The sequence below is a fragment of the Opisthocomus hoazin genome, chromosome 14, assembly GCF_030867145.1.
Source record: "Opisthocomus hoazin isolate bOpiHoa1 chromosome 14, bOpiHoa1.hap1, whole genome shotgun sequence".
In the NCBI taxonomy this organism is placed as follows: Eukaryota; Metazoa; Chordata; class Aves; order Opisthocomiformes; family Opisthocomidae; genus Opisthocomus; species Opisthocomus hoazin.
In genome coordinates, this window is record NC_134427.1 from 22,996,804 (window position 1) to 23,024,554 (window position 27,751).

At 46.5% G+C, this 27,751-nt stretch overlaps 3 protein-coding genes across 7 annotated transcripts; 2 read left to right on the forward strand and 1 right to left on the reverse strand.

Annotated features, from left to right (window-relative positions):
• The first annotated feature begins 1,923 nt into the window (after positions 1-1,923).
• On the forward strand, positions 1,924-5,675 carry LOC104333408 (glutamine amidotransferase-like class 1 domain-containing protein 3, mitochondrial). Its single transcript, XM_009938908.2, has 4 exons — positions 1,924-2,031; positions 3,819-3,990; positions 4,800-5,001; positions 5,483-5,675. The coding sequence occupies exons 1-4, from the start codon at positions 1,924-1,926 to the stop codon at positions 5,673-5,675; spliced, it is 675 nt and encodes a 224-aa protein (XP_009937210.1).
• LOC104333409 (centrin-2) lies at positions 5,592-13,684 on the reverse strand. Of its 4 annotated transcripts, none has more exons than XR_012765475.1 (7): positions 13,622-13,684; positions 13,213-13,371; positions 11,552-11,680; positions 10,734-10,871; positions 9,789-9,920; positions 7,255-9,064; positions 5,592-5,626 (listed from the first exon to the last, which is right to left on the reverse strand). XR_012765475.1 is itself a non-coding variant. In XM_075435225.1 (6 exons), exons 1-5 carry the CDS (start codon positions 13,622-13,624, stop codon positions 9,831-9,833), a joined length of 519 nt encoding a protein of 172 aa, XP_075291340.1. In that variant the 5' UTR covers positions 13,625-13,684; the 3' UTR covers positions 5,793-9,064; positions 9,789-9,830. The 4 variants fall into 4 exon arrangements, 2 of the variants coding, with proteins under 2 accessions (XP_075291340.1, XP_075291339.1); XR_012765476.1 differs by lacking the exon at positions 5,592-5,626 and having other exon boundaries at positions 5,793-7,387; positions 8,061-9,064; XM_075435225.1 differs by lacking the exon at positions 5,592-5,626 and having other exon boundaries at positions 5,793-9,064.
• Positions 13,685-13,992: 308 nt separating this feature from the next.
• Positions 13,993-26,969, forward strand: NSDHL (NAD(P) dependent 3-beta-hydroxysteroid dehydrogenase NSDHL). Of its 2 annotated transcripts, none has more exons than XM_075435588.1 (9): positions 13,993-14,062; positions 15,209-15,378; positions 16,147-16,197; positions 18,539-18,700; positions 19,613-19,759; positions 21,176-21,304; positions 23,375-23,517; positions 25,139-25,241; positions 25,962-26,969. In XM_075435588.1, the coding sequence occupies exons 3-9, from the start codon at positions 16,177-16,179 to the stop codon at positions 26,295-26,297; spliced, it is 1,041 nt and encodes a 346-aa protein (XP_075291703.1). In that variant the 5' UTR covers positions 13,993-14,062; positions 15,209-15,378; positions 16,147-16,176; the 3' UTR covers positions 26,298-26,969. The 2 variants fall into 2 exon arrangements, with proteins under 2 accessions (XP_075291703.1, XP_075291702.1); XM_075435587.1 differs by lacking the exon at positions 13,993-14,062 and adding an exon at positions 14,087-14,167.
• Positions 26,970-27,751: the final 782 nt, after the last annotated feature.

A 27,751-nucleotide genomic window follows, 5' to 3' on the forward strand; every position in this document is an offset into this window, starting at 1 on the left:
CAGACTGTCAGCGTCCACAGATGATGTCACAGGACCCTGCTCCTCCTGCTCTCTGAGCCAGCCAGAGCACGATGGCATGCTTCCATCGTGCAGCTGGATCCCTATAATGGCTCCCAAACTTTCCTGGTTTCTTCAGTCCTTTGGAGGACAGTTATCTTTAACTATGTTCACCCTTCAAGAAGATATTTAAGGCAACAGAGTTCCTTCACACTCATCTTCACTAGAATATTAATGCAGATTAAAGCAAGGTGTTACTATTAAAGCCCAATGTCTCCACCCTAATAAATGTGTGTGAACATTCCCACACAGAATGGAATAACTCAGCTGAAAAGTATTATTTATCAAGAATATGTTTATTGCAGTTAGCTCTTTAGGTTCAATAGGTCTATTGAGATAGATCTTATCACACGAGGAAGCAAGCATTGGAACAAGCCTGGTTTGTCCAGTTACACCTAACCCACTATACCAGTAAGGAGAACAACCTCTGTCAGTTTGCAACAGGCAGAGATAAATGCGGTTTGCAGCAAGCAGTGAGTTTGTTTAAATCATCAGCCTCTGGCTATCTTTGTTCCATCATTAACGGGACTGCTCTCTAACCAGCTGAAAGAGGAAGAAATTATCTGTTCAAGTTGCAGCATGATTCAGCTGTTTTTTCATGCAAGAGGAAATAATGTATTTCTAAACCACAGGTAGAATACCTTAGATACCAAAACAAACATCACTAAATAGGCTTTGGGGCTTTTCCACACATATGTCACAGTTTGATTCCTATTTTGGGTCATAAAAGTAACTGAAAGGAAAAGCCTGGGTTAGATTAGCTGGACTGCAGGTCCTTTCTCATGTACTTTTTGTTCCCGCTTCTATAGTCAGCAGCTAGGAGTATGTGGTGCCTGATACCACGAGTTTTAAGAGATGCATGCAATAAATGGAATCACATGCATTATCAATGAGTATCTTCCTCATGCCTGCTTCAACTAACAAATTTTCCCAAACACTACTTCATTCTACACAAGATGTACTTCATGTCTCTTCCAAATATGACACAGACCCAAGGAAAATTTCTTCTAAATAACCCCTGAAAAACATTCTTCAGTGATGTTGCATGAAGTTTTTTGTTCTCTGAAGAATGGCAAGACAGCCTCACCAGGCCACAGTTATTTCAGCAGTGCAAAGCTAAAGTAGAGAGGTACGTAATCAGATCAGGTGTGAGCATATCAAGGACAAGGAAGAACAAGTCTCTGCACGAGTGAGTGAGTTTCCCCATCGCATGCTGCCAGTCTTGCTGCCACGTGCCCCTACAGAGGTCAGGGCTCTGCCAACTTCTGGTACCACCTTCCTGGCAAATGGAGAGATGGTGCTGTTGATGAAGAATCAAGGTATTAATTTCTAATCTGAGGACCCAAGGGCCAGGAAACAACTACAACTGAGTGCAAAATGTCTGCTCTTGAGAGATGGGGTACGAGGATATATCATATCCTCATAAATATGTGTAGGGTTTGAAAAAATGGGGCACAAAGAGGAACGCACCAGCTTGAATACTTGCTCTGGGTGGGCTCCCTTTGGTACCATCTTATGTGCGAAGACTTTGGTACTTTAGTCTGAAATAGGATGGAAAATCGACAGTTCAGCAGGAAAAACACAGCTGCTCTGTTGAACTGGTCACATCAGCTGGGGATGCTTTGGAGACAACGTGCTGGGAAGAAGATCTGCAAGGGAGCAGCCAGTTGAGGAAACAAATAATATTTACACGCCCTGCCCATGGCACTGGAAATAAAACCTTCTTGCCAGTAAGAACTGCAGCCCAACCCTCCTGGCCCCACCTGCTCCTGGGGGAGGGATCGCTCTATAAAAGGCTCCAGGCAGCGAACAGAGATGCACAGCAATTTGGGCTCTCCAGGGAATCCTCCTGCTCTGGCTGTGACCATGGGAAAGCGAGTGGCTGTCGTGCTGGCTGGCTGTGGGGTGTACGATGGGAGCGAGATCCACGAGTCTTCGGCCGTGCTGGTGCATCTCAGCAGGGAGGGGGCACAGGTAAGAGGCACCCTGGCAGGCTCCTGCCCCATCTCTGGCCCCTTTTGCCCTGCTCTGCTTTTCAGTCTCTCTCTCTTGCACAAGGTACATGTCTCTATGGGGCTTTGCAACTTGTCGGACAAATCACAAGGTCCCCATTGCTGCTAGGGGAACTGCAAAGCGTAAATGACCGAGGCAAAGCAAACGCCACAGCGTAGGAGCTGCTACAGCGAGCGTGGAGAACTCCCCGGTCTCTGCTTTGCTCTGGCAGCTTTGCTGGGTGAGAGGATTGGCTTGGTGCTCTGTGCTGAGCGCATCCAAACTCTGACAAACTTTCCTAAATGCATTCTCTATTCTTTTTGGCTTGCACTTCCTCTTCTCTGCTTTGGTGTTTCTGTTTAAAAAGAAGACTACTTTTGGTTTTGGCTGCTTGAAATTCACCTTTTTAAATTCCCGAAGATTAGAACTGAAAATAGAGAAGTTCTTATGAGTTGAACTTGAACAGGGGTAAAAAAGGCAACCCTCAAGCAGCCACTCAAATATGCCATCAGTCACGACAGCCACTCTGCGAGACAGGGGGAGGAGGGAGAGGAGCCCTACCTAACATCACCCTCTGCTCTGAGCCACCCACAAATCTGGGTCAGAACCGTTCTCCTGGGAATCACAATATGAAACACGAAGGCGCAGTGGTGACGTAGACGTGCTGCAGAGCCAGCCCACCCACCTCCAAAGCCTTCAACGTGTGTATCCTCTGTCTGGCTTAAAGCTGAGATCTGGCCAAACCTTTTCTCTGCTGTCTATAATTTTGCCTCTTCTTCCTCCCTCCCGGAGCTGCTGCAGTCGCTTCCCTCCTGCCATACCCTCAGCCGGCAGCTCGGAGCACGGTCCTGCACGCATCCCTTGATCAGCAAGGGCCTCTAGTGGAGGAAACTCAGGCGTTATTGCAGCCCCTTCCTGTTATTTTTTAGTCATGCTTGCTTAAGGAAACCAAGAATAGCACAGCACAGCACAGCATAGCACAGCACAGCATAGACTATTTCAGCTGGAAAGGGTCTACAAGCATCACCTAGCCCAACTGCCTGAGCAATTCAGGGCTGACCAGAAGTTAAAGCATATTATTCAGGTCACTGTCCAAACGCCTTGTTTAAGATAGGCTTGGGGCATCAACCACCTCTCCAGCAAGCCTGTTCCAGTGTTTGACCACCATCTCGGTATAGAAATGTTTCCTCGGGTCCAGTTTAAACCTTCCCTGGCGCAGCTTTGAGCCATTCCCATGCATCCTATCCCTAAGTCCCAGGGAGACGAGATCAGCACCTCCCTCTCCACGTCCCCTCCTCAGGATGCTGCAACGAGCAATGAGGTCACCCCTCAACCTCCTTTTTCTTCACAATAGACAAGCCCAAAGTCTGTAGCCGCTCCTCCTTGCCCATGCTAGCAATGGCTCTTGGGAGACCTCTCTTCCCTAGGAAGGAAAGGAGTCGCTGCTCCCCCTCCAGCACTTCAGGCCCCAAGCCAAGCAGTTCCGGCTCGCTTCTTCGCTTTCACCTGACAACTCCCTCACTCCTTTAAGGTCAGGGTGAATGTTCCTGCGCAGAAGCTACAAAAGACCTTTCTTTCTTTCTCCTCCCCATGACAATAACCTTCCCCATGCCAGTATGAGGCATCAGGTGAGCCTGAAGGTCACTGCATCCACCAGCAAAGTTCTTTCCTAACAAAGTAACTCAAGCATTTTCATTCACTCCCTCTGACCCTTAACATGCTTAAGATACACGACTGAAGGATAACAGACCTCTCCCCTCCCTCCGCAGGCAGAGGTTTATGCTCCCGATGTTGACCAGATGCATGTAGTGGACCACGTGAAAGGACAGCCAACTCAGGAGAAGCGCAACGTGCTAGTTGAAAGTGCCAGAATAGCCAGAGGCAACATCAAGGATCTAGCTAAGCTGGATGTCAAGGGGCTGGATGCCCTCATCATACCAGGTAGGACGGCACGCAGGGTCTGCATGCCCAGAGTCTTGGGAACAGCTTAGATATGCCATAAGCCTGGAATGACACGGGAGTCACGGGCCGGAGAGGAACTGGGCAGAGCCACTGGTGAAGAAAACAGGCTGGAAGCAGGGTCTGGAAGGACAGACATCTTCCTTCTGTGCTGGCACTGGCATGCGAGCTTGGAGCTGTATTAAAGGAGAACATGGCAACGCAGCAGCTTACCCCAAGAGGAGAGGGCAGACAACTGCCAATTGAATTATCCTCTGTACCATCTACTGAGCTCTTTTTTACTGGGTGTAAGACTATCCCCTCCCTCACCAACGTGCCTACCTCCTTATCAGCAGAAGCTGGGACAGAGAGGGGGTGACTCAAAAGCGGAAAGCTTGGTCAGTCTGGTAATTCATCCTCAGCGAAAGTATGACCACGTGATGGCAGTGGGGATGGATTAGGCCTGGAGCAAGGATTAAGAGGCAGGTGAAAACTTGTCAGCGTGTTCCACCATAATTCAGCAAAGAGCTCATGGGTGAAAACCAGTACCCAACAGGGCACCGATAGCTATCCGCTTCAGCTTTGTATGGAAGCAAGAAAGGTGCTGTGATGTCTCATCTCCTGGCAGTCAGCTCACAAAGCTTCAGCTTGTCTGGTTTTAGTACTTTTATCAACACTGGACAAATGCTGCCACCCACCAAATCCATTTTAGCATCCACCAAATTCATTTTAGCATTCTACAAAGTAATACCTGAAAAAAATCCTGCCCTGGAGTACCAATCTCCTGGTCTAATCTGTTTCTCTTTTCTCAGGTGGCTTTGGAGTGGCTAAAAACCTGAGCACTTGGGCCACCCAGGGCAAGAACTGCATCATCTCCAAAGAGGTGGAGGACGTCCTGAAGGCTTTCCACGCTGCCAAAAAGCCCATTGGCCTCTGCTGCATTTCCCCAGTGCTGGCAGCCAAAATCTTCCCAGGCTGCGAGCTGACTGTGGGTCATGACACAGAGTGTGAGAAGTAAGTAACCTTGGAGGGCTGATACGAAATCACACCATGAACATCACAGCACCAGCAATGCCTCCCCAACACACGCAGCACCCTGTTTCAACTCTCCTGCCTGGGTATCTGAAGTCTCGTGATGAGCTGAACGTTCTCTCTCAGAATGAATGATCCACATCATGCATTTATTAAACTAACTTTGGCTGATAAATAATCAGAGTTTGTGATGTTAAAATTAGAAATCTGATCTTACTTTTTACAGTTTGCTGTACTGGGGTTACATTACTATACAGGGACACAGACACCGCAAGCACCACAAAGGAATAAATTAGAGTCAGGAAGATGTTCAGATTTCTGGAAAGACTTTCTTCTTGAGCAGGCCTTCTGTAGGGACCACTCCTCTCTCTGCAATCCAGACTTCTCACTCTAGGCTTTCGTCAAATCGCTCTGTGTAATGACGGCTTCCCCACACTGGGTTTATTCTCTTTTCTTCTTGCAGATGGCCTTACGCAAAGACTGCTGAGACCATGAAGGAGCTTGGCTGCAAGCACGTGAACAAACACGTCACTGAAATTCACGTGGATGTGAAGAACAAGCTGGTGACCACCAGCGCTTTCATGTGCAATGCCCCCATCCATGAGATCTACGATGGCATTGGAAAAATGGTCAATGAAGTGGTCAGACTTGCCTGAATGCCACAAAGCCACAGAACCCATCTCCTCTGGCGTGCAGGCACTGAGCCTTGGGTAACGTCCTTCCCGTTCTGCACCCACATGCCCACAGACAAGCTGCTACCTACACGGAGTTCTTCCCCCCCACCAGTCCACTGGTGGCTGCTGAGGAGGGAGAACTCTGGAGCAATGGAAGCGTTGCCATGTTCTGCCAAGGAGACAGCACTTTCTGACAGCAACCTGGCAGCAACTGGAGCGTGGGCACACATCGAGCTGGCGTGCAGAAGCCAGGTTTCCACAGGGCTCAAACACAGCCGCTGTCTTTTGTTTTGAGTGGCCGAGGAGCTGCCTGGGTCCTGTCAGCCATGACCGGGCTGACCTGGCACGTGCACATCATGTGTCGACAGGAATCGGTCCCTTTCTGAGATTGCTTACGCAGTCATCCTTGCTAGTACTTCAAAGCTCCCCACATACCTCCACCTCACAGAACAGAGGAATTGGTGGCAAAAGGAAAGAACACGTTTCTGCTGCTGAATAAAATTTGACACTTTTTACATGGACTGAATTCTGCTTTCATTATTTGCTTTTTACTCTGGGTCAGGACATGCTTTTAGTGCTACTCATTGGCCAATGAGCGGGAAAAACGGTACAAGAAGAAGTCACCAGCAACAAACCCCAAAATGATCCGATCGCTACAGTTTTTATTTTACTTCAAAAGTGAGCCAGGCCCACGCTGGCTCTTCCTGCCCTCACCCACAGGCAATGCATACACCAGCCTGCAGTTAGGTGTGGGCTTTGACTGAACTAGGGGAAAAGTGGGGATTTTCACTGTCCTTTTAGCGTGGGTCCCATGCAATCACACCTTGGCAACTATGATCATGTTGACGCCACACCAGCTACGCCCCAGTCACCTCCCAGGCATCTCACAAAGCCCTGCAACGCAATCGGAGGGATGGGAGAGGCAGAACCAGGCAAGCTGGTGCTCTCTGTGCACCGCCTGCGTCTGCATGCAGCCAGGCATTAGAGGATACAGAAGTTTTTGAGCCACAAGAGTCTCAGACAGGCGATGAGGAACTAGGGAACATGACACAAAGAGCTGGTATCAAACAGCAGCGCTTTGGACACTGCAGGGGCTCGCGTGGCTGTTGCCTGCAGGAGGTGCTGACAGTGTCAGGGGGTATTGAGGAATGATTTTGCTACAGAGGGTGAATTGTTCATCTGATGCAGGGCATTTCCTCACCGCTGTCTTGAAGATAAATAGCCCTGTGGCTAAAGACAGAACTGAAATTTCATGCTGAAAGGTTTAAGGAAGGGAAGCAGGGGTTCCTAGGTGCTGTGCGTGCTTACCGCACTCGGGGATGGGAAGGAGATCTCTGCCCAGATGCAGCTGTCTCTATGCGAACGAGCCATCCTGACCCCTCTGTAGTCCACGGAAAGAGGCAAGAGGGGTAAGGACAACTAACCCAAAGTTATATCTCCAAAATAGCTCAGATGAAACTCCTGGAAACACTCCTCTCAGGGAACCAGTGACCCAATCTACTGCTTTTGTAAAGTTAGGCATGAGGAATTTCACTCTTTGTGACCAGCTGGGCTTGCATACCGTTTTCTGAGTGAGTCATCACCTTCAGAAATGACGTAAAGGTTAGCTGCCCTGACGATTCATCACTGACTTCAGAGACGATTCTCTTCATCCCCTCTTGCCCCGATTCACAGCCCAGAGCCCTTACGGTTATCTGCCAAAAGCGAAAATGGGGCGATGTCTTGGTGTACATATCAAATAGAAACAAAGAGGGAAGGATGCCTGAAACAAGCAGATACATGAAGGCAGTGAAAAAACCTCAACTTTCCACCAACAGCTTTTCATCCACCATTTTGTCTCAAGAGAGCATGGTTCCGTAGCTGCCTAACATCAGTAGTACAAGGCCATGAAAAACAGCAGCAAAGAGCTGTCAGCAAGGGCCAGGGAGGAAGGCTTTGGTCCCTCCGAGGGGCACCCGGCCAGTAAGTTGGCACAAACCTTACACTGCTGACGGCTGCATAACAAGCGGAGTCCAGGTAGCAAAGTCCGTTAGCACAGCAAGCGGTCCACAGGCAACAGGTGGCAAACACCAGTTGCTCTGTTGCTGCTTATCAGGTGCTTGTAAATGATTAGCCCCATCTCCAACATTTATGCTTACTGTCAGTCATTTGTGTTTGATGACAGTAACTCAAGTTCCAAGTGCAACTGTGGCCAACGAAGCGACTGTGTCACTTCTACAGCCGGACGGGATCCAGGCCTCCGATCCGGGTTACTCAGACTGAGCAAACACACCCTGCAAAGCAGCAGCCTAAGCACCCATCAGCTGCACAAGCTTGCACCATGTTTGTAAAGCCTGTTAGAGGACAGGGTCTGTTAGAGAATTTTACCTGCAAAATGTCATTCCTCCTCAACTTGTTGAGGACAGGGGTCACTGTGAAGGAAGATAGGGTAGAGGACTCCTCAGATTTACTCCGCAGCGTCACAGCGAAAGGGGCTAAACCCGCTACGGATCTGGGCTGGGTTCGGTCAGCAGCAGAGTGGCGACGAGCTCTACGTGCTGGTATGAACTCCCACGGCAGGCAGGGTAGTACAACAGCAATTCTGCCGGAACATGGCTTTCCACCCGCGAAGCGAGTTATGAGGGACACGCTGCACGCCCGTGCCCTCTTTCAGGCAGCCTAAGCAAAGTCCCCGCAGCACGGGTGGCGTTACCATGATGTGCTGATGAAAAGGTGACAGAGGAGATTCGCAACCAGGCTGGGAAAGCAGCAGGCCTCTGGATGAGAGCGGCAGGACAACCCCACTCCGTCTCCTCAGCGCTCACCATCACCAGACGGGCGCGCTCCGCGGCGATGCCCTCAGCGCTCCAATCGCAGCTGTCCTGCCCGGTCCCTGAGGTCTGGTGACAAGCTGGCCGTTACTGCCCACAACCGACGATCCACGTCATGCATTGATTTAATTAACCTCGGCTGATTGATGAGTCAATCAGAGTGCGTGATGTTAAAGTGAGAAATGCGATCTTCCTTGGCGGCCTCTTGTGCCCCCATTACAGCAAACCATGCAAGCCCCGCAAGGGAATCAGCGGGATTTTGAGCGAGGGAGCGGTGGGGGTTCTTGGGAAGGAGGAACCCGCGAGGAGAGTGGGGAACCCGTGCGATCAGTGCGACAAACACAACGAGCAGCAAGCCACGGGAGTGCCTTTCCTTCCCATGCAAGGTAACAGCCATCCCTCGTTCCGCTCTGAGCTGGGACAGACGGATGGATGGACAGACAGACGTCCCGCAGAGACAGCCCCTGCTGCGACCACGGCCTCCAGAGCGAAGCACTTAGTGACCAAGGCCCCACAGAAGACCCAACAGTCCAAACGTAAAAGCTGAAACTCTTCAGGTACCTGCAAAAATTGGTTTATTATTTATCAGCAGACCAGAGGGCATCGTGCACTGTACTGGCAGATGTGTTTGCATTTTTCTATACTTCTTTCCACAACTCTGACGGTTCAAAATAAGTCACTTTATTTTAAATGCAATCTTATATTTGCAGCCACTGAATATTCCTGCAAACATACAGAGCTTTCAGCAGCAGCACTGGCAACTCTCCTCTCTTCTTTAAACGTGTGAACTCAATGGCAGTCAGTTAAGTTGCAGCAGTCTATCTACTCAAGTTTTTTGCAGTTTAAAGAACATACCAAAAAAGAGGGAGGGGACAATCCCCATAAGACTGAGTATAAAAAGCTGATCCCTGCAAATATGTCATATAAAGAGTTTACTGTAGCTGTGTCCAAACCGAGACATGAGACCAAAAACGCCAACTGTGGGGAAACAGAGATTCACGCTACCTGGTTTTGAGTCCCCTCTTTACCAAACCACCATCATTTGACACACGGTTTTCAGTCCGAGAGGATCTGAACACTGTCACTGGAAAATGGGCTTTGGAAACAAGGAGTGTAAACATCTTCCGAGCACAAACTAGCAACCATGCTGCTACACGTAAACACGTTCGCACTTGGTAACTGTTCACAAACACAAGTTTAAGATCATCCACTTGAAAAAAGTACTGACCTATATTTTGTGCTGTCTCAGAAGAAATCAAAGACTGTAAAAAAGTGAGGCACCTACCAAACGTATATATACAAGTGCAAAAATAAATACAGTTCTGTTTCAGTAAAGGCTGGTCTTCTTCATGATCCGCAAGAATTCTTGCTCATTCACTTCCCCATCCCCATCTCTGTCTGCTTCATCAATCATTTCCTGAAAGAAATTTGTATTCAGAAATTAGATGCAGATGAGACTAGGATTAGAATTACTAGGTTAGTTCAGAATTAGAACCACTTTTTAGTAAATGGTGTTAGAGGGGACAGCGTTAGCTCAAGGGCAGACCTACTATGCTACAAAATATTTACTAAACTCAACACTAGCAGGTTTTTATTTATATATTTAGACAAAAATCGGTATAGAAAGTGTTGTATTGTAGGAACTCTCCTGGAAGAAACAAAGCGCTTGGAGCAGAGCTGTTCCTGTTACACCACCGTAACTCCATAAAACTGCAATTCTACTGACGCAGTTTTGACAGCCGTGGATGCTTAGCCCATCTTCGACCTCAGATTCCACTTCCCTCTCACGAATGGACACAAGCTCTTCCACTTCTGCCAGGAGAGAGGGAGCAGACTTCCCTAACCCTTCAAGTGTGAAGATCCCACAGGACACTGGAGGACAGCACCTGACACTGGGAGGCTGCTGCCTCTACCTCAAACCTGACCCCGTGGGGGTTTCCTCCCCACCCCGAGACAGAGATGCCCACTCGTCACCCTCGCTGCAAGCTCCAGTGTTCAGCAGACCTCTCACAGAGATGGCTCAGCTCTCCAGACAGAAGGAGAACCAGGTTTTGACTATTTACACAGGTTTTAAACGAATGTAAGTACAAAACGAAGTAATACACGAACATTCTGTGACAGCCTTCCTCCTCGACAGGCACAGCGTAACCTGGACTTTTCTCTGTTCGCTGCACACGAAGGCAGACCGGGGGTGTTTGCGTGTGACATGGTTTCATAACCAGGTACAAACCTGCAGCTCTTCATCTGTGAGATTCTCTCCCAGTTCTCTGGCGACGCGTTTGAGGTTTTTGAAAGAGATTTTGCCAGTTTCATCGTCATCAAAGAGTTTGAAAGCTTTGAGAATCTCCTCTTTGGAATCTTTTTCAGCCTTAAAGAAGTAAGCATAAGTTTAAGGGTAAAAAGTAGTGGTTATGTTGTAGATAACACTCAAAATAAAGGTATTAGGAAGAATGAGAAACTTTCATGAGCAAATTTAAAGAAGCCCAGCCAGCAGGAATCACACACTCAACAGCTGAAGGTCGGCAGAGACACAGCGACGCTTCCTGAACCTTGGGGTTTCAGGGAGTTTTTTTTCTTTCATATCTAGCCAGACGTCTTGGGATTTCAGTAACAGGATCTTCCACTGTGAAGTATCTGCCTTTACTCAACATGTTTTAAGATTTTTAAAACCAGAGTTTTCGTCTGTAAATATCTTAAAACCCAAGAAAAGAAAATACAATGGATTGCTACCGAGCCATCCATGTCACGTGTCAATACTCCCGACAGCTTTCTGCAGGCCAGAGCTGGTTTTAATCTGGGATAAAAATCTTGATTTCAGTTTTTCCCTTTTCTCACACACACACAAAACTGATCGTTAAAGAAACTTCTTAATGACATAATTATTTCAACCTTACCTTGAAAAATGAGATAGGGTAGTCCCTGTTTTGCAATTCTAACTTTTATATATGTTGTTGTTAAAATAGTGCTTTCATCTTCCACTAAAACCAAAAGGAGATGAAAGGTACTCAGCCATTTTCAAAATGACTTTCACTTTTAAAATGTACATACCATTTTCTGTGTCATCACTACCAAGAAGTCACTGAAGCTGATTTTTCCAGTTCCTTCTTTATCGATATCTGATAACATCTTCTTGATCTCTTCTTTTTTAGGTTCAAACCCTAGTGCTCTCATGGCAACCTGTAAGGACAAACCCAATTTATAAATCATACAAAACTACACAGAAAACCACGGAGGGGAAAAAAAATTAAATTTTTGCCATATCATGTTAAAACATGCATTCTGTGTCTCAAGGGAAACAGCAAGGTAAGGGGCAGACTTAGAGCGATGCCTCCTCTGTACACACAAGGGCACATCACGATGCAGAACACAGGCACGCAACCGTTCACGTTCTGGAGTTGTCCTTCAGTTAATTCAGAAATTTCCTAAACACATTCTTACCATCGCATCCACCACCCCAGCTCAGAACTGGCAAGAATGTGGAGGGTCAGGCTACATAACAGAGTCTCAGAAGAAATGTTTCTTCTGAGAAAATTTGGATTTTTTTATAAAGTCTTAGCATACCTTTTTTGGTATGTACTTTCCAAATCCTTGTGATGGGAACTCGGAACATAAAGGGTCCCACCTCGATTAATAAAGGAAAAATCCCAAACTGTCACACAGTCCTGTGTGGATGGCAATTTCCAAGGCTATTGGAAAACGGAATGTTATTCCATTCCTGTCAAGGGAATTGCTACTAGTATTCCCTTTTCAATGAGAAACAAGACAATGAACAATAATAACTTTTAAAAGAGCTTATTTCGGGCCCTGCTGGAAGCAAGATAGCTAAATGGAAGACCCAGAACTGTCTCGGCAAAATAACTTCAAGACAAGAAACTCCACGAAAGAAGTTTCTGTCATACCCACAACTCTGCCAGACTCTGCCAACCCGATCTGATGGCACAAACATGGAGGGTCTCCAGCTGGTAGACCACAGGGAACTTAAACCAGTTCATTTTTCATCCTAGTGACAAAAATCTATTTCAATGAATGTTGGGAAAACACAGTTCAAACCCTAAGCGTGCCTTTCTGACAACACTGCTATAAGCAGCATATCCAAGGATGCCTGCACCTGCAGACACCTGTGTGCACCCCTACACGCTCTGCTTGTTCCTCCTTTGACACAGGGACAGTCGGCGAGTTTGAAATCAGATCTCGCGATCATCTGGAGCAATATGGACACACGGCCAGCAAATCGGAAGGGCAAATTCTGACAGCAAAAGAAGTCCTGATGTATGGATTATTGTTCTTCCCACAGGGGTGGGGAGGGACCGAAAACGTTTCACAATAAATAAAAAGCATGAAAATTAGTAACATTGGTGCGTTCTATAGCTTGGACAACCTAATTTGCAAAGCATGCGATCCTCAGCAACACACACGAAGTGGGAAACACCCCGCTTATTAATATGCACAAACTCTTTTTGCTGTTTGACTAACAGAGAAGGCGACAGTTGAGAAAATGCAGAACTATCAACGTATTTTGGCCAGCCTGGCCCTAAAGACACCTGATACAGCAGTAAAGAGCTGCAGGAGAAGAGAAAAATGCATCTGTTGACAACAAGGTTTTATGCTGGGGGGAGGGAAATCTCCCCTTTCCTGTTTAAGGTCATTTTGGCGGTCACCCCCTATTGCTATGCGCAGAACTGCGCTCCTGGGACGAGGCAGATGCTCACCTTCAGCTCCTTCCCGTCTATGCTCCCGCTGCCGTCCGTGTCGAACAGGTCGAAAGCCTCCCGGATCTCCTGCTGCTGCTCCTCGCTGAGCTCCAGCTTGGGACTCGCCTTCTTCCTCTGGGACGCGGCTCCCAGCGAGGGCTTCTTAAAGCCGGAGGCCTTGGCGCGGCAAGACAAGAGCAAAGCAGGATCAGGGCGGGCGGGGCCCGCGGGACAGCGGCCGCCTCAGCCCCCAGCCCACACCGCGGGGCCGGGGCCGCTGCGGGCTGACAGCGGCCTCCCCCGCAGCGCCGAGAAGCCGGAGGGGAGCAGCGCCGGGCCCGAGGCCCCCTCCCACCGCCGGTGAGGGAGGGCAGGGGAGGGGAGGGGAGGGGAGGGGAGGCGCCGGGCCGGGCCGGGCAGCACTCACCATCCTGGCGCTCGCTGCCTCCGGACGACTCCGCTCCCGGCAGGCCGAGACTCAATGCCGCCCTTTCCCATTGGCTAATCCCCCTACGCCGCTGCTATGGCAACCCTCGCTGCTATTGGGTGGAGAGCCGGGCGCGGCAGGCGCTTGGGCGAGAACTATTGGCCAATGTGTGGCTGGGGCGGATCCAAGAGAGGAGCCGAGAGCCTCTCCTCCTTCCCTCAGCGCGATTGGCCGAAAGGCAGAGGCCGAGGACCAATCAGCGAGCGAGAGCCGGCTGGCGCGATGCTCAGCCCAGGGCGCGCGCGAGGAGAAGCGGCGGGAGCCGGCGGAGTGGGCGGGGTCTGATGGAAGCGTCCACGCCGATTGGTGAGCGAGAGAGACGGGGGCGGGGCCGACCCGGGGGCGAGGGCGGAGGGCGCAGGGCACCGGCCGGGAGATGAGGTGAGCGGGGTGGGGTCGGGCTGAGGTCTGAATTGTGGGGGGCTGTGGAGGGGCAGGCTGGAGGCAGCAGAGCCTGCAGGGCGGCGAGGAGGGCTGCGGCGTGGGGTAGGTGTGGAATGGGCAGCTGGGGTCTGAGGTGCTTGGGGCAAGGGAGGGCTGCGGCGTGAGGGGGCTGGGGGGGACAGGGCAGGGGGACTGTGAGGGGAGGAGGTGGGGGGCGGGCCGTGAAGGGGGAAGTGAGGGGGGGGCAGGCCGTGAGGGGGGCTATGAGGGGAGGGGGGGGGCAGGCCGTGAAGGGGGCTGTGAGGGGAGGGGGGGGCAGGCCATGAGGGGGGCTATGAGGGGAGGGGGGGGGCAGGCCGTGAGGGGGGCTATGAGGGGAGGGGGGGGGTTGGCAGGCCATGAGGGGGCTGGGCGGGGGCAGACCCTAAGGGGGCTGTGAGGAAAGCTGAAGGGGTGGGAGAAGGGGGGGCTCTGGGATGAGGGAGCTGAACGAGCTGGAGGGAAAGCACAGGTGGAGCCGTTCATAAATTGCATTTTGGAGAGGTGTTAAGGGGGGGTGGAAGAGGGGGCTGGAGGGTAGATCACCCTGTCCCCATCCTTCCAAACCTGCTTGCTGTTCCTGGCTGGACAGGCCCCAGTCCTGCCTTTTTTTTTTTTTTTGGCTTTTTCCTTGCCATTTCAAAGGGCTTTTTGGAAAAAAATAAAAAATGAAGAGTGCTAAAATGCAGAGTGAGCCAGTTCCACGGGTGTGTTTGCCTGCGTGAGGTATGGTACTGTGATGGTTTTATAGCAGCATGGGTGAGCTGTTCCTGGATCTGGTCTAGTTGTGATGGCACTGGTGTTCGTGAAGTGAGATGGGTCAAAGAGCTGCTCTAGCTGAAACTTGCCTAGGCAAAAAATGATGAATTTTCAGCAAGTCGTAGCCTTGATCCATCTCAGTGCATGAATAATAGGAGGTAGTGGGAAGCACCAACTAGGAATAAGGAGAAACAAATCAGCCTCGAATGCAGTAGTTTATCGCAGTAAAGGTTTAAAGTGACCGTAAAGCCATCAGAAGGCTTTGCGTGCAGCTTGGCTTTATGCTGGAAACAGATCTAAATAGGCGTGTTGCCTTTTTCTGTCTCTCAATTATACCCCATGCAGTAGGATCCCAGCTGAGTTAGGAGTTCTGTTTGCTATTGCTGGGAGGAAAAGCATATTTAATGAAACCGGTGGAGTCAACAGCCTGTGACGTGAAACCCTGGAAAATCTCACCACTGGCTGCCCTCTTCACTGACAGTTTCCCCCGTGCTGTGTCTGCTGCTGTGGAACAGGTGGGCATGGGGCTGCTGAAATGCTTGAACTTGTTTTGCTGCTTTTAACACCCTCGAGCAACTGTAGTCTTGAAGAGGACATTGCCAAAACCTGCGGTTCTGTTTGTGTTATTTAGAATGTAAATACTCAGATTTACCTTAGAGCAGCTGCCAATACCTGAAGGGACATACAGGAAGGATGGAGAGGGACTTTTCACAAGGGGGTGCAGTGATAGGACAAGGGGGAACGGCTTTAAGCTAAAAGAAGGCAGATTTAGGTTAGATATTAGGAAGAAATTCTTCCCCATGAGAGGGTGGTGAGGCCCTGGCCCAGGCTGCCCAGAGAAGCTGTGGCTGCCCCCTCCCTGGCAGGGTTCAAGGCCGGGTTGGATGGAGCTCTGAGCACCCTGGGCTGGTGGGAGATGTCCCTGCTCATGGCAGGAGGGTTGGAACCAGATGAGCTTTAAGGTCCCTTCCAACCCAAACTGTTCTAGGATTCTGTTCTACTATACTAGCTAAAATGGTGTCTTTGTTATCAAGGGTATTTTATTATATTAAAATTATGCCTTTGAGAAAGCTACTTGGTGTCACTGTTACTCTTGTAGTGCGTGTTTGTTCAGCAGGGCAGGGAGAATTACCTCACTCATTTCATGCTTCTGCTTTAGCATAATGGCTTCAAACCTTGATTTGTGTAACTAGAAACCTGCTTAAAAAAGGTTTGGTTTGTGTTAATGGCATGGTTAAGTAAGTTTTGTATTGCGAATAAAATAATATTCTCCTTTTTTAAAGGAATCAGGTTGATACTGAATCACCTGAGAAATGGCTGCACGCCTCAGATCGGTAAGTTGAGGACTTATATGATGCTTTATCAAGATTTGTCTTGCAGAAATGTATTTTCATAGATACTTCTTCTGAACATTTCCAGAGAACCCATGAGACTGTTTCCACCTCAATGCCTACCCCAGAGATATTGCTGGGGGAAATGTGATTTACCAAGGAATAGTTTGCTGCTGTTACAGTTCCCAAGAGACCCAAGAATGCTCCGACCCCCCAGGAACATCAGTGGCTTTGTCAGCGCTGCCGAGTCAGTTGGTCTGGAGATTTAGTTGCTCCAGGATCATTTTTACATGCCTTTAAACGTTATTCCATGTTGTAGTGCAGGTAGGAGCCCAGCTGCGGTCCCTGAGATCGCTAGACTGCTGTGACCTCTTTGTATGGTTACTGCATTGAATGCTGGAGGTTGGAATATAGAAAGAGTAACATTTTGCTTAGCTCACGTTGGTGTTTGGACATTACTCTGGGGAGTACAATTTATTAAGCTGTTCTGTTGCGATACCTATGTTCTTGTTTATGGAGAGATTTCTACCTTCTGAACTATTTTCTCACTAATTCATGTGAAGCTTATGGAAGACCAGTGAATGTCAGATATTTAGGAAATAAAGAAACAAAAACCCCAGTGTAGCGCAGTGGTAGAGAGCGTGAACAAGCTGTTGTATCCTCACAGCACAACACTAGATAGGTGATAATTCATATCCTAAAATCAATATAATCTTGCATAGCCTGGCTTTCTACCTGCATTTTTTTAAAACAACTAATTAATCCAGGTGCAGCACTGTCAGCTGCAGTTACACTGATTCTGGTCATTGAGTTGCTTCGTTTAGAACTTTCCCAGGAGGTGTGTGTACTAGATTGTATTGCATATTGTACATATGCACTAAAGATTAGTTAAATCTGCTTCTCATCAGCAGATAGAACACTGTCCTTGCACTTGGGCGAGTGGAAAACTATCATACATAAAAACCTGGACTGTCTTATCTGTACTGTTAGAAAATAATTCTGCTCTTCAGAGCCAGACAGAGGGCGTCGCTCTGCTGCTGCAGAACTTTGGTTCAGCACATCGGGGCGCAGCGAGCAGTTTCGGTGCTCACGTGTTGTGAAGGACTGAGAAAGGGGTACAGGGGGAGGCAGGCAGAAACGTCAATGGGATGGCATGACTGCCCTTTGAGGAGAAGCTGAAAAGGCTAGACCCCTCCTCAGGGAGAGGGGAGGGGTGCGACCGAGTTTGGAGAATCGGGAAGCCGACGAGTAAAGCAAATGCAGACCTGCTGTGGTGGGGGAGTGCAAGGAGAGTGAACTGCAGAGACTCCTTAGACTCATGTATTCTTTCTGTGTCGTCTGTTCTCTTGCAGCTGTCAAAACCAAATAGACCACTGGGCCAAGCCAGTAGAACTTTTTAAAATTGTTTTAATCAGACTGCACATTGTGTGCACCGTTCCAAGTAACTGGTTGTGCTTTAATATAACTGAGTGACTGCAGTGAACTCTTTTGATTTCTGTTGTGGATAATTGATGCTTTGCAGTACAACCTTTGTTTAACGATGTAGCACTTAGAAACTGCTGAACCATTGTCGTCTTTCTGTGGTTTCACTAGGTTAAAATTCCCTTCAGCTCGATACTATAACTGCAGAGGTGGGTTTTGTGTAGCAACAATAAGGAGCAAATCTACTTCCAACCAGGACAGAGCATTCTTTGTACAGAAGCTTCCTCAGACTTGTTGCTTGTCTGTTCTGTGTTCACAGTAAGGTCTTCAGTCTCAGTCCAGTTAGACGAGTGACCAGACCAGAGTCTGTTAATTAGTAACTCTAGGCATTGATTTTAAAAAGCTTATAAAAAAAAAAGGAAGAACTAATGACTAACTAAAAAGGATAAGCCTTGCCTTTACCTGATTGCTTTCTTGGCTTGGAGAAGCCTAAGTTTCACATTCTCTGAACATTGTTTTGTCCTTGCTATCGGTGACAGTTGTAATATTCTGAGTTATCTGTGCCATGTGGCTGAAGCAAATTCCGTCTGCTTTAGCGTCAGGGCAGAGTTTGTCAGAGCCAGTCCTCGTATTCTTCCCTACTACGTGAGCCACTTGGTTATGAGGCAGAGTCCTGCCAAATACAAACCAGCACATGAGCTGTGTGCACCGTTAGCGTGTCTGAACTTTTAAGTTACTGTGATAGCACAGACGCATTGAAGAGTCTTTTGATATCTGAATGTAGACTCCTCCAGTTAAAGTAGCTACTGACTTATTGTGTAAAATTCCAGCACATGAAGGTCTCAAAGTTCAGATCAGTTTACTTGCGCAGTTTGTTGGTGAATGTCTGCTTGCTAAAGCGCTTTTCTCCCTGTCTTTGCAGGCTGGTAAGAAATGCACAGTGATCGGCGGGTCAGGATTCTTAGGCCAGCACATGGTGGAGCAGCTCCTGGAGAAGGGTTACACGGTCAACGTGTTTGATATTCAGAAGAGATTTGACAGTGACGGAGTGCAGTTCTTCCTGGGAGACCTCTGTGACAAAGAGGTACAGACTAACAGCGGTACACGACATGGGTAGATAGAAAGGATGCTTGTTTAAGTGAAGGCTCCTTCAAACAGCTTGCCGAGCCTTGGTTGAAGCACTAAAGCACCAGAAGGCCTTGCACAGGCTGTAAAAGGGTTGTAGATATGCCCCCCGGCCTTTCCCTATGAAGCCAGTAGCCTAAGCAGTTTTCTGTGGAACCCTCATCTAGAACATTCAAAGGAATACACTTGACATGTGCTTGAAGCTGGAAAGAACAGAACTTGTTTCTGTACTACGATTTGCATTGCTGTTAGCTCAGATATACAGTCTAATTAGAGTCACTGCTGGTAATTGCATGTGGGTGCTCTCCTAGCTAGCCTCAGCCAAAATGCATTATTCCTAACAGTTAAGGCACACCGAGACCTTAACTCAGTCATGTGTGAGCCTTGGCAAAAACATTCCTATGCAAGTGAAGAAATGGCTCCCCACCAGTGTAAAGTATCACGTCTCGGAGCTTTACGGCCGTCGTCTCGAGCACGGACAGTGCCATGGGTGCTGTTGGCTGTTAAACCTGCTGCTTGCTGAGTTTTCTCACTCCTGTCTCCAAGTAGTTTTGAGTCTCATACCTGCACTTGAGACTATTGCAAGTAGTGAAGTCTAGATAGCCTCCAGGTCTCAGACAGTTCCCAGGTTCTTCTCTGGAAAGAAAAGATGATGTAGTGCTTTTTTGTCCAGCAAGAAGGGGAGGACATTGTGAACATCCTGGATCCTAATCCTGTTCCAGCTGCTCCCCTCTATGGAAGCAACATGACTTGATATTTAGCGGTTTTCTTTCCATGAGAAAAAGAACTGTGTTTTGTGTTCTTCCTTTTTTTTTCTGAGTAGATGCTACTGCTGTTGCTTCACTGCTGTCTCATGCGATGTATCTTCCAGGCTTTGCTTCCAGCTTTACAAGGTGTGTCAGTGGCATTTCACTGTGCATCACCAGCACCTTCAAGTGACAACAGGGAGCTGTTTTATAAGGTGAATGTTATGGGAACCAAAGCAGTCGTTGAAGCCTGCAAAGAAGCTGGAGTGCAGGTAAGGGCAGAAAAGCGCATGGAGACTGTAAGACGCTGATGTGACTTTATAACAGTTGCAGCATGGACCAATTTCACTCTAGTTTGACAGGGGGGCAGAGGTCTCTGAGATACTGAATTCCTACTTGTTCTGTGAAAAATAGTAGGAGAGAGAGGTTCTTGCTAGTCTCCTGCTTAACTCTGGTGTAAGCTCCGTCCATGTTTGCCACAGAAAACCTACACATTGCAATCTTACTGACTGCAGGAAAAGCATTGATGAAAATTTCCCCTACTAGACATCTGGGAATCGCCCATGGGAGAACCATGACTGACAAGTGGATTCTTTCATGCTTTCATAAGGGGACAGCTCTAAAGATAGCTTTTCCAGCAATGAAAGTATTCATGGCATCTATTACCTATGTGAATTCTTTGACAGGTAATGAGAAGGAACACACTTGTGCCGTAATCTCAGTATAATTTGGTTTAGAAAGTCATTTGTCCACAAAAGAGCGAGCCTGAGGAAACCAGGCTGCTGTTCAGGCAAGCTTGTGAGTGGTGTGGGGTTTTTTTTCTCTCCTTATGTTGTTTTGCTATCAGATGAGTTTTCATTTAAATTCTTCGCAAATTTTCAAGCGCAGTGCATGTGAAGATCCTTTACTTATTCTGGGCAGAGATGTTCCTCCAAAGCATGCATTTTGCACAGGGTCCATGCACAAATACAGAAGTGATAATGTTTAGCATTAAATGATGTCTGTCACCTAGGACTCCCAGCCCCACAGTTTGTTGTGGGGTTTTTTGCCCCTTTGTGTAATAAGCTGTTATAGGAAATGGGCCCCGCGGTGTTTCCCTTGAGGCGTAGTCTGGGTTCTGTCAGAGCAAGGAGTTAAGTCTGTTGGAGCTTGTTGGATCTCAGCATCTTTCTATTACAATATAGATCCTGTTTAAAACCACATGTTTCTGATTACTGAAATACATCACTGATTTCCCATTTGGAATCCACTAGAGTGCTTTTTTATCTAACAAAAACATCCAAGATAAGAATTCTTTTTTGATTTAATCTACTGTGATATTGTTACCGTCAAGATGAGCAAATATATCTTAAACACTCATTGCATTTTAAGTGCTAAAATGTGCCAAGCTAAGTGAGCACTCTGATTTTCCTGGAGATGTTTTCCCTTTGACTGACTGCTTTGGATGTTTGTTGAAATGCTTTAATCTCCTTCAGGTAGCACTAAGCAAGGTGACAGAGTCAATTAAGAGTGGGAGTTTTACTACCTGCACTTTCAGATCATCTTCTGTTAGCCCATGTTGTTCTAGACTTAGTTTATTATCTGTAGAGTCAGTTGATTAAACATCGTTATTGTCTTTACTCAGCGTTCGTAAATAATGATGCTTTTGTCTCAGGCTTTAAACAACTTTTCTTTCATGTCTGTTGCAGAAACTGGTGTTAACTAGCAGTGCCAGTGTAGTTTTTGAGGGCACAGACATAAAAAACGGATCAGAAGACCTCCCTTATGCAAAAAAACCTATCGACTATTACACAGAGACGAAGATCCTGCAGGAGAAGGTATTTGTCACCAGATGGTTAACATTGTTTTCGATGCTTAAACTGCCCTTCTAAAAGTAGGGCATGCCCTAGGGGACACAACAGACTCTTCAAGACTGAACAGATCTCTGTTGTTCTCCCACGTCTCTTTTTCAATAAAAAGAAGTATCTCGCTCTTACAGCTGCGAAGAAAATCTGCACAGAGTCATGCATGTGTAGCAATGCCTGCCAGGGTTTTCAGAATATGACTGAAACACAAAATTCCCTTTTTTTAGACAAATCTGCATGATTTTAGCCCTCTCATTCTCAGCATGGAAGCTAGTGAGCTGTGGATTCATTTGTTCGTTACAGAGAAGTATGGCTGCCGCTTGTGTCTTTCACAAGTGACCCACGTCCTTTTCCTAGGACTTTTCCATGTCCTTTTCCCGAGGCCTGCTGATGGGTTGGTCCAGGGGTGCTTTCCCAGCAGCTGTCTAGCAGTCCAGATATAGAAGTACTCAGTTATGTCTTCCTTGGCTGGTGAAACTCTTAAGCAGTGTACTCAATAATAAGAGAATCGAATAAAGCTGTGATGTAAATTACCAGGGAAGTTGAATGAAGAAGTGTCTTACGCTACACAGGTTGTTTCTAGAGAAAGAATAGAAGAAGTAGCAGAGATGTCGCTTTCGTTGCGAGAGCCATCTGATAATTCCATTTCTTACTTGATCCACCTTTGTCTTAAGAGCAGCCGAGGGGAGTTTTTTGCCATCTGTGCTCTTACTGGAAGGCTGTTTCTGAACCCCATTTACCAGATTTGCAGCCTGAAGTTACAGCTGGGATTGTGAACAAGTCACTGGGGACAGAGAAGATGACGTCAAGATGTGGACTGAGTTAAGGAGCATGCCAGCCTAATAACATGTTATTGTTCTATAATAATTATATATAATGTATAGATTATTACATATATATTAAAAAAAATAGCTAATGCTATTGACCGTATACTGAAAATAGTCTTGTTAAAAAAGATCTAAAAATTTCCCCTTCATCTGAATGTCTGCTGCTTTGGACATTTGCAGATCACCAGTATCTGGTCTATTTCAGGTTCTTAATGCTGCGGTGTTTGTGGTTTAAATCTGGTTTGGGAGTGTTTAAAATCAAAGTGAAGAAACACTTTTTTGAACTTTTTTCAGTGGCTTGCATTTCAGTTGTGGGAAGAATCTATGCTTTTTGCGCAAGAAGAATTTAGGCTTGTTTCCATACTGAAGCTGACAGTGCGCCCTCTAAAGTCGAGTATTAGCCTTTCAGAATTTTTCTTGTGTTCCTTGAAAAGACCTTAATTGAAAATGCAGTGTAAAAACATCTGTTCGTTCGCAAGCATAACCACTTTGCAGGAAAGTGGACTAATAAAGTGGAAGCAAGTAGAAGCTTATGAGTGGCAATCAGCTCTAGCTCAATATGCTTGTAATTACGTCTTTGTTTTGGGTGAAACAGTGAAAGTATTCAGTGTTTATTTGTATGCGTTGTTCTTGGATTTTAATAGAAAATCCAGCAGCTGTTGAAAATTAGTAGAACACGTTGTTTGGAAACTCCCAATAGAATGAAATGTTCTTCAAAGATGGCTTGCTACATCTGCTTAGTGCTGCTGGGAGATGGGATCACACCCCTTCTGACTGAGATCGAGAAGGATGGAATGAAACCTTCCATTGACTGATGAGAGAGACAGAGATTGAATTGCTTAGTGTCCTTCTTTTTTCCAAGATGCCCACAAAGAATTCATGGGGTGAACGAATTTTCAAAGCTCCCCTAGTTTCTCTGGTGTTAAATGAGAGGGGTGAAGAGTTCCCATCCTTTGCCTGTCAATTCTTTAAGTGTTCAATAACAAAAACAGATTTTTCTCTGTTTTTCTAATTAGAAGTGGGAGAAGAGATGGGAACAAAGGAAGGATCGTTGTAAAGATATGGGTGGACAGTAATTCTTCCACCGATGTCTTCCCAAGGAGATGGGGGAACACACCCCCCCTTGTAGTGATGATCTTGGAATATATTACTAAGCCGTATTTTTCTTCCCAACCTTTCTCTCCTGATTCGGTTCTCTTTTTTTTTTTCCCTGCAGGAAGTGCTTGGTGCGAATGACCCAGGCAACAATTTCTTCACTACTGCTGTTCGTCCCCATGGAATATTTGGTCCTGGAGACCCTCACCTTGTTCCCATCCTCATCCAAGCAGCTAAGAGTGGCAAAATGAAGTTCATAATTGGGTGAGCTAGAATCAGCCATTTTATAGCTTTTGTTAAAATTGATGCTGAACCTTCCCTTTTGGAAGGGAATAATATTAAATCAGTAATGTTGTTGTGGCATGGAAAAAAGTATGTTTCTTTAATTTTTAATTTCTGATCCAGGATTCTTTTTTTAAAAATCATGGTAAGTGTTCGGAATGCAAAAAGAATATCAGTGGGGAAAGCTGACATAGCTTGAGCTGTCTTTGCATTGTCTAAAGAGCTGTCCTTTTAAATATGAGAGAGCTCAGATTACTTGCTGTTAATTTAATTAATACACACTTCTGGTATTTGAGGTTCTTGCAATTAAAAAGCCTACATGGCAGTGCTTTAATGTTTCTGATTACAAGATTAAAGCTATTTGCCACCTTATTGAGCCTTGCAGAGCTTCTAGTGCACCACTGAAATTTTAGAGCAAGAAATAGTCCAAACTACTATGAAGGATATTTTTATGGATTGTATTATTATATTAATTTCCTTCCAAATAAGCTGGGGTCAAATGCAGTTGCAATCTATCATTCTTCGTAATGCTCAAGAGGAGCTACTAAAGATTTCAAAGACTTTTCTAGAGCACAAAGAAATGTGCTTTTTAATTTATGATAGATTTTAATTACATGAAAGGAGCTGCTTTATATGTATGTGTGCACATGTGAATATGTGCTTGGGGTAGAAGGAAGAAAGGAAACAGGACTGTGGGGTTTTTTTTTGTGTTGGGGATTTTTGTTCCTTTGGTTTGGGTTATTTTGGTTCTTGCTCTTCCTGAATTGATCTCTCGAACTGATCTGTGAGCAGCAAACCTACACAAACTCAAGGTTTCCACTTTGTGCAAGTCTGCATTCTCTTCCAGCTCAAACACGCGTTCCTCGTTTGAGTTTTCTTGCCCCTGTGCAGACCTCTATATCCCTTCCAAGAAAGCAAATAAAATAGCCATTCACCCATGAATGTAGGAAATGAAAATCATTCTTTCTCAGAATGTTGGATCGCAGCAATACTGTTTTTATGGCCAAATTAGCGTGGTGGTGTTTTTGTAACAAACCATTTGTTTGATGTAACTGGACTCTTGAAAGTGATATTCAGATTCATTGTCATTTTCTGTACCTGTGTAGAAATGGATTTAACACAGGAGGGTAAATCTGTTTCAGCTAGGGCTGAAGTTGGCTTATTGAAGGAGTAAGTTCGAATTTCATGACCCAAGATTCATAACTGAAAGCTTGTACTGAAGTGCCTTTCTTTGTGGTAATTGCAACTCTGTTTCTATTTGTTCTGCTTCTGTGGATCACTCTGCTGATTCTGAGACCTGTGGGATCTGCAGCACCTAGAAACTTGGTAACTTGTGAGGTTTAAAAATGGCACTGCTACAGGAATGTAAACTTTGAGGGACCTGACAACAGCTGAGACAATAACAGCCTTTTCTCTGTCTCCAAAATAATACTTAATGATTTCATCTCTCTGACGGGGTATAGCCTGACATTGCAGCACAAGAAAGCGGGGAAGGGGAAGCTTGGAATAAATACATCTCGTGTGAAAGTCCTCCCTTAGGCTGAAAATGTGCTTGTGGCCAAACATGCCTTAGGGCTAAACTTCTTCCTTTTTTCTGTTGCAGGGATGGAAAGAACTTGGTAGATTTCACCTATGTGGGAAACGTGGTCCACGGACACATCCTAGCTGCAGAAAACCTTCAGAAAGACTCTCCCCTGTGTGGGAAGGTAAGGAAGGCCCCAGCAAGGGGAGCGGAGCGGGTGTCCCCTAGCCAAACTTCATCTGCAAGCCTCGCTTGGTTTCATATGTCTGCTCTGTAATTCAGGCTGATTTTTGTCTGTACCAAACGTCTGTCTTGGAGAGGAGGGGAACTACCACACACAAATGGGGCAATATTTTTCTGTCTGTGGGTATAATGAATGGTTGCTCCTCTGATGACCATTGTGTGCCACCACATGGGCTAGGATGTATGAATATACTTTAACTTCATGCTATCAAACTCCTTGTGAAAGGAAATCCAGGCAGAATTGTGGGCAGCCAAGCTGCCTACGTAAGAAACATAGTTATTTAGCTTTTACAATAGTGTTCAGAACAGGAGAAACTTTTACAGATTTTCGTGGCACCACTGTGCTCTGGGCATGCACTGTACATCCAGCCAGGATGCTTTAATGTGTTTGCATTGTGTTGTATCATTCAGTTTGTTTGACCATTTATGAGTAATCTTGACCTGGAGCGTCAGAAGTAGCTGGCTTTCTTAGCGAAGGGGGCGTTCATCACTTTTCACACGAAGGTGGTCAGTGCAAAGCACTTTCTCAGGAAAATGTGTTCTCAGTCAAGTCAGGGATGGCAGTCTCCTCAGCACGAACATGAGATGGGCCATCACGGAGACAAACTTGTGAAAAGCGTAATGATTTTATCATCTGGCTTTTTGTCTTCCTCTTTTTCAGGCATTTCATATCACAAATGACGAACCAATTCCTTTCTGGGCTTTCATGTCCCGTGTCTTGACTGGCTTGAACTACGATCCTCCCAAGTACCATATTCCCTACTGGCTGGCCTATTACCTGGCCCTATTCCTGTCCCTGCTGCTGTGGGTGTTGAGTCCACTGGTCACCATCAAGGCCACTTTTACCCCTATGCGGGTAGCACTGGCTGGAACGTTTCACTACTATAGCTGTGAACGGGCCAAAAGAGACCTGGGCTACAAACCAGTGGTGAGCTTGGATGAAGCGATAGACAGGACTCTGCAGAGCTGCCCTCATCTGCGCCGGGCTAAGGCCTGACAAGTCCTAGATGGACTTTTGTCCTACTTGATTTTACTAATTGCTTTGACATCTTAACGTGAATACTGAAGCAAATTTCACTAATTCTCTGGAACAGGGAGTTTTCACAAAGTCCATTCTCACCGGTATCAAGACGGCTTTATCTGGGTTGAAAAAAAACTCACACAGGAGCTGTGCAAACAGTTCTTTTCTTTGATGTGACTTCTTATTTTGAAACAGCTGCTGAACTCTAAGGACTGTGAATAAACACCCTGCTGTGCCCTCTTCAGCCCCAACCCAGCACATCAGCATTCCTTCACCTTCTCTCTCCACCCGTGTCCTCTGTTTTGTTGCTCTGGTGATAAGAGCCACCTCTTCCCATAGCTGCAGACTGGTTAATGAAATGCTTCTCACGAGTGGTTCCTCTCTGTAGTTTGGCTTTTTTCTGTACAAGAGTGATGAAGGAGAGGGCCACACCAAAACGGCCATGCCCCATCTCTTAAATTATTGAAGCTAATTTTCTTGTTCCCTCTGTGATTGGTGGGTGATTTGGCTTCTCGCTGAGGCATCAGAAGGAAACCTGAGAAAATGCATGCTAGGGCTCTCTTTGAGGAAGCACGTGCCTTTGTTTCTGCAGCAGCCGATTTCTATTCAAAAATAACCCAAATAAATCAAGAAGAGATGACTTCCTAATTTTGTGTTCCATCTTTGAAAGGGCAGATCCCATTCTGAACATCTCAGCATAAAAAGGATTTTAATCATTCCCTTTGTGGGGGGAGAAATCTTTGCTGTGGCGGGTGTCGGTTAGCACATACTGTTTTACCCCAGCTCCCTTACTTCCCCTAAGAACCACATCAGGTGGAAGATCCTACTGCACAAAGCCCTCATCTTGTCCGATATGTTATTGCTGGTAACAGTGATTTTTCTGTTGCTTTGACCACTTGGTACATGGGGGAAAAAAAACACCTTTTCCACAAGAAAATGGTTATCAAAATACTGTGTTTACCAAGCTGTTTAGTTTGACATTTCTATTAAGTGTACTTTACCCTATAATCTTTCTAAGTGCTTCGATCCTGTTTTGTTTTCAAAAGAAGGGTTTGAGTTGGACCTTCCCTCTGTGCCAGTTCCTGGCTCCTCAGGAGTTTTGATGTTGCAGATTTCAGAAGTATGAGAAGTGCCTCACTCAATGAGCCTTAACCTCATCTAGGAGCTTGGTATGCTGCTTAAAAATTAATTTTATTTTAACTTCTGGTTATTTTATGGAGGGTTTTATGTTGGGTGCTTTTTTTCCTGGAAATTTTTATTTGCTGCTTTAACAGCTAGCTAGTTTCACCAACCTTTGCCTTGCTTGAGCTTGAAGTAAATACTAGCCAGTTGCTTGGGCCAGTTCACACAGTTCTGCTTTGCACCAGTCAGCCACCATGGCCTTTCTTGGTGCTTTTTTGGTTTGTTTTTTTTTGTTGGGTTTGTGGGGT